Consider the following 5,233-nt stretch of genomic DNA (forward strand, 5'->3'; position numbering starts at 1 on the left):
AAAGTGCGGTTGCCATAGTACAAGAAACAATATTGCGGTGTAAGTAACGTTAAATTAAATTGAATATGTAATTAAAGTAATAAAGCAAAAGTAGGTTAACATAATATAAGTTATATTTACCTGTGACCATAAATAATATTGAAAAAGTAAGGACTTGTAATGGAGAAATATAAATACAGATAGTAAAGATATACAGAAAGTGTGTGGAGTAGATGAAAAAACAGGAAGAGAAACTACGACATTATCAGGTGGTGCAGGTGTTGTAGAGTCTGACAGAACTTGACTTTTTGGTTCTGCTTATATAGATTTCTATTGGATTGTTGTAGAGATGGTGTGTTTTTCCCTTCACAGGGGATGTCCATGTAGGCATGGTAGACAGAGGAGGACAGCTGGAGGTGGAGGTCAACCAGGCCAGAAGGTTGACCCCCAAACCGGGCTCCAAGAACACACCAGGTACTCTTCTGCATTCCAGTTCTATTAACATGGCTCCTTTGTCCAATCTGTAGGGCCATGTAGGAGTTTCACTGTGTTGTATTCTGTTGCTTTGTCCGCAGCGACCTACGTGAAGGTGTATGTGCTGGAGAATGGCGTTTGCTTGGCCAAGAAGAAAACCAAAGTAGTGAAGAAGAACCTGGACCCCACCTACCAGCAGGCTCTGTTGTTTGATGAGAGTCCTCAAGGCAAAGTCCTACAGGTATGGGAGTTCTTTACCTTTCTTTCCGTCTTCAGGTCCTTTTTTATAATGTACTGTATATTTTTTAATTTCCTACTGATGTTTTCCACATTGATCCGTCATTTTAGTTATTATTGGGCCTTTTCTCGCCTGATCTTCTAGCACCACAGACTGACTCTACATTTCTGTAGCGGGGTTATGTGCCTCATTCTTCCTTGGTTCAAGATATTGCATGTTGTTTCTACCCTGAAAATCCAGAGTTCTCGCGAGAGCACAATTTGAATTTGCTCAGCGAGTTACGCTGGCATTGAGTAATGCTGCTCATTAACTATACAGTTGTAGCTGAGCTGCACCAATCACATCAGTGTATCTGATATAGGCGGGCCAGAGGGGAGCTAAACCAATGACAACAGTTTAATCTACCAGTTAGCTCCAGTGGTAGCTAAGCGCATGGGGCTCTGGATATGTCACCCCGTGTGTTGTTGTGATTGATCGTAGTGTTATCCAATTGCGTGTGAAATTTTCAAATGCAAACACTCGGTGCCGCACCTCGATATGGGTGACTTTCATTATTCCATGCCAGACCCTTAATTTTTCGGGTTTGGGTCTGGATTTCCAGGCAACGTCATTTCTAGAAATGTGTGAAACGGGCATTTGAAGCAAGTGGACTCATGTAAACCAACTGACAGAATTTTCCCCTCCCACTACTGTAAAATGTCCCATTACATGGACTTGGCATTTTCATCAGTGCATTTATATATTTCTCCCTGAAAAAGCATTAGTAGAGTGTTGGTTTTAAATGACAGGAATAAGGACATTTTATATTTTCCCCCGAGAACAAGGTGCAGTCAGCAAAAACATGTCGTACTTTACAGGAAGAGAAGTAAGTGGAGGTATTTAGAAATATCTGTAACAGTAAAGGTGTATGACTGAACAAGAAACAATCCAAGCCAAAGAATATTTATTATTAGACTTAGACTTCTCTTTAGTGATCCTTTTGGGATGACTCCCGCAAGGAAATTGAATTTCCAACAGCAGATTTCAGCAGCTTCCAAACACTGGAATAGAAAATAAAAAGGTATAAAAAATACAGTATAGAAGAAACAGTATAAAAATAACAAACTTTTAGCTATAAAAAGACCGTTAGCATTAATTAGCAGTTAAGAGCAGTTAGTGTGTCCAAGTATGTATGTAAGTGGATTATTAATTATTTAATTTCAACGTGAAAAGAGTGGCTACCACTCCTTCCCTTCCTTCCTGTTCTGTCCTTGTTACCCTATTTCCTCCTCCCCCCGAGTGAGGAGTTGTAGAGTCTGATGGCATGAGGGACAAAGGAGTTCTTGAGTCTTCTGGTCCTACACTTGGGAGCCCCCCTTTAAAAGCCCTCACAATCCTCTTGGGCGACGCTAACCGCCAACTACAAAACACAGAACTCGTTTCTAACGTTTTCTAACTTTGACAAAAAATAGTGTGTTCATGTAGGACCTGATTGAGAAAATACCTATGCAGGGCCTTTTAAAATATGTGACATACATATACCCATGTCTTAGTGTTGAATGTATTATTTATTCTCATCTCTCCTCTAGGTAATAGTGTGGGGGGATTACGGGCGTATGGACCACAAGTGCTTCATGGGAATGGCCCAGATCCTTCTCGAGGACTTGGACCTGTCTGCCACAGTCAGCGGCTGGTACAAGCTGTTCCCTACCTCCTCTCTGGCAGATCCCAGCCTTGGACCCCTCACCAGACGCCTCTCCCAGTCCTCCCTGGAGAGCGCCACTAGCCCCTCGTGCACCTAAACACCCAGTAGACACCCACATACGCAGGCAGAGTCAGACGCAGACACACCTTCTGTATATACACAACGACTGTATTCAAACTGCAACACAGGTAGGCACACACACACACACAAAACACACACACGTACCCATCTGTGCAGGAAGACACATTTGACGTACAGGTGCAAATACCTGATCTCATCCACGTGAAGACACACACTGACACGCTGCCATATCCTCCCCTACGTCCATATTCTCACTCACTGATCAGTATTTCAGTTGAGAAAGCCAACTTCCAACTTGAGGTAGACTTACTTTACCAAAACATGTAGCACTTTTAACCGTACCATTTCAACACTTCCTACCATGACACAGCAGAACTGCATTTCAAGTTACCAGATTTCCGTGGCACGACTCATCCCACAACATTCCGATGCCAGTTTGTAAACTCTCTATGCCAAACTAAGGGGGAAAAAAACTTTATTTTTTAAAACCAAAGCAATTGTTGTTATTATTACTATAAGTAGTAGGTGATCTAGTATACAGTACAAAGTATGGATATGTAGCAGAGTCACTGACTTAGATGTGATGCAAAAAAGAAGATACATTCTACACACACGAGCTGAGAACGGCAGGCCAAACACATACCTGGGCAACAGGCTTGGATATTCACATAATGGCTATTATGTGATGTAGCAACACTGCTATTCTATAATTTTCACAGGGCAGTTATATATAGATATACATATATATATATAAATAGATAGTTAAATACTTGTTTGTGTTTATATATGTATCAGCTGCATTCTGCATGTTTAAATGCACCCCTTGAGACATTTGAAAGTGCTTCAATCTTTTTATTTTGCTTGCCTCGACTAATGTAACAGGAGAATTAGCGCCCCTTTATTTTACAATCCGTCGTGGGAAACAGCACTGCACTGAGTTAGGGAGAAGGGCAGGCTTTGGTGACGGGGGGGAGCGCTATGAGCAGAAGAAGAGAACAAATTACTCAGCCAGCTACTCGTCTGCTGATGAACAAAATTGTGCACTTAGCACAATGCAGGGCACTTAGCACAAAGGCGTTGTGGGAAATGGGTCCAGCTCTAGTCTGGGGTTCTTGTGTGTCTTGTTGTGCCACATCCAGGGGGTGCCACAGTCCCACTTTCAACCCAGTATTGTTTGAACTTTCCGTTGATTTCCTGGTTCTGAGGTCCTCTTTGTGGCGAGCGTGTCTCTTGTCACACACACACACACGCGCGCGCGCACACAGACACCTGGCACACTCACTGACTTTAACTGTTGTATTTCCAGATGAGTTTTTTTTCTCATATCAGACGATTTACGTCAGTGTTAACTTTTCTAGCAGGTTGATTGGTAACCTGTGACGTACGGTAGTTTTACTTTTTGAGTTTCAGTTGCAACATCACATTCTTCATGTTTCCTGTCGGGCAGTGGGTTTGTGTTAAAGATGGCACTTTACTGTAATATATGTATTATTTTTGAATTATAGACAGTGGTAGTCCAACTGTTGTTTTGTTTTTTTGTTTTTATTTGGTCACACTGCAGTGTGCATCTCTGAATCGTTGAAATGAATGCCGGTATGGAAATGTAACACAAGTTTGTGTTTTGAATTTGAGTGTAAAGGCCCAGAAGGACAGCTGAAAGGTCAGCGCTGCCACGCATTTTTCAACTTCAATCTGAGAAATAATAATAGTAAAAAATAAAAAAGTTTAAATCTTGTACATTGGCTTATTCAAAAACATAGTCATGTTTTTGTAAGTAAATCTTAAAAGTATGTCTGGAAGGATAATGACATGTCAATCTAAACATGTGCAATTACGTTTGAGTATTGGATGTATTTAAAATGTCTTTTCTTTTTTAAGAAATAGCTTTTAATGTTCACTTCGCACAATTACCAACGCCACTACATTGAATTTATTTGCATTTGAAATGACTAAAATGATAAGACTGACCTGGCGGCTGTTAAAGTAAAATGTGCAGTGGTTGAGTCTTAATTGATGGCAGAGGAGTAGCAGGGCGAACGGAGCTACTGGTGTTTACTGTTTTGTTTTATGATGAAAATGTCATCATTCTCTTCAGTGGTTCCGAGTGTTTTTGAATCTGTCTGTCTTAGGACCAACACCAAACCTTGTGTATGGATAAAGACGCTGCAAAGTCCTATTTCAGTAGTGTTAGGAGAGAGTTCTAGGCTCTTAAAAGCGTGTGCGTGTTTATAAAATCCCATTTGGTTCTATCTCCACCGTCTGTTCTGTCTGCTGCTAAGAACTGTTTGGCTCACCCTTCTCTTCATCTTTCTGCAAAAAGGGAAACTGCGAGGCACTTTGTCTCGTCAGCACATCAAACCAACAGAACTCACATTTCAACACTCTTTGAACTTTGGATAAAGGGATCTCTGGCATTCTTGAATTTTTTGGGAGGATAATGATGATGATGGTGGTGATTTTCGGACCCTCCCATCATGTATACAACCCTTTTTAGAAGAACCGTCAAGGTCTGGGTTCCAATTTCTTTTTAACCCTTTGGAGCTATTCCTTGCTGGATCTGTAACTGTATGGTCTTGTATATGATGTCATTTTATGTACCTTTTTAATTTGTATCTTATCTATTTTTGTGGACAGCTGGCATGACGTAAAAATAAGGACTTATACTCTTAGTATTTGCACACATTCTCTTCATGGCGCGCCTTTTGTGAAAAGAAACTTGGTTGGTATAACATCCCTGCTGAATGTTTAGTCCTTGGTAAACTTAAAAAATTAATATT

At 40.8% G+C, this 5,233-nt stretch overlaps 1 protein-coding gene across 1 annotated transcript in view; it reads left to right on the forward strand.

Moving 5' to 3' along the window:
- Nucleotides 1-3,104, forward strand: part of rims3 (regulating synaptic membrane exocytosis 3) — a 35,995-nt gene extending 32,891 nt beyond the window's left edge. The window contains exons 5-7 of the mRNA XM_032535824.1: nucleotides 352-453; nucleotides 555-694; nucleotides 2,260-3,104. Coding sequence (XP_032391715.1) covers nucleotides 352-453; nucleotides 555-694; nucleotides 2,260-2,472 — 455 coding nt within the window. The 3' untranslated portion in view covers nucleotides 2,473-3,104. The remainder of the gene's footprint in view (nucleotides 1-351; nucleotides 454-554; nucleotides 695-2,259) is intronic.
- The last annotated feature ends 2,129 nt before the right edge of the window (nucleotides 3,105-5,233 follow it).

This window comes from Etheostoma spectabile, chromosome 14 (assembly GCF_008692095.1).
Source record: "Etheostoma spectabile isolate EspeVRDwgs_2016 chromosome 14, UIUC_Espe_1.0, whole genome shotgun sequence".
Classification (NCBI taxonomy): Eukaryota; Metazoa; Chordata; class Actinopteri; order Perciformes; family Percidae; genus Etheostoma; species Etheostoma spectabile.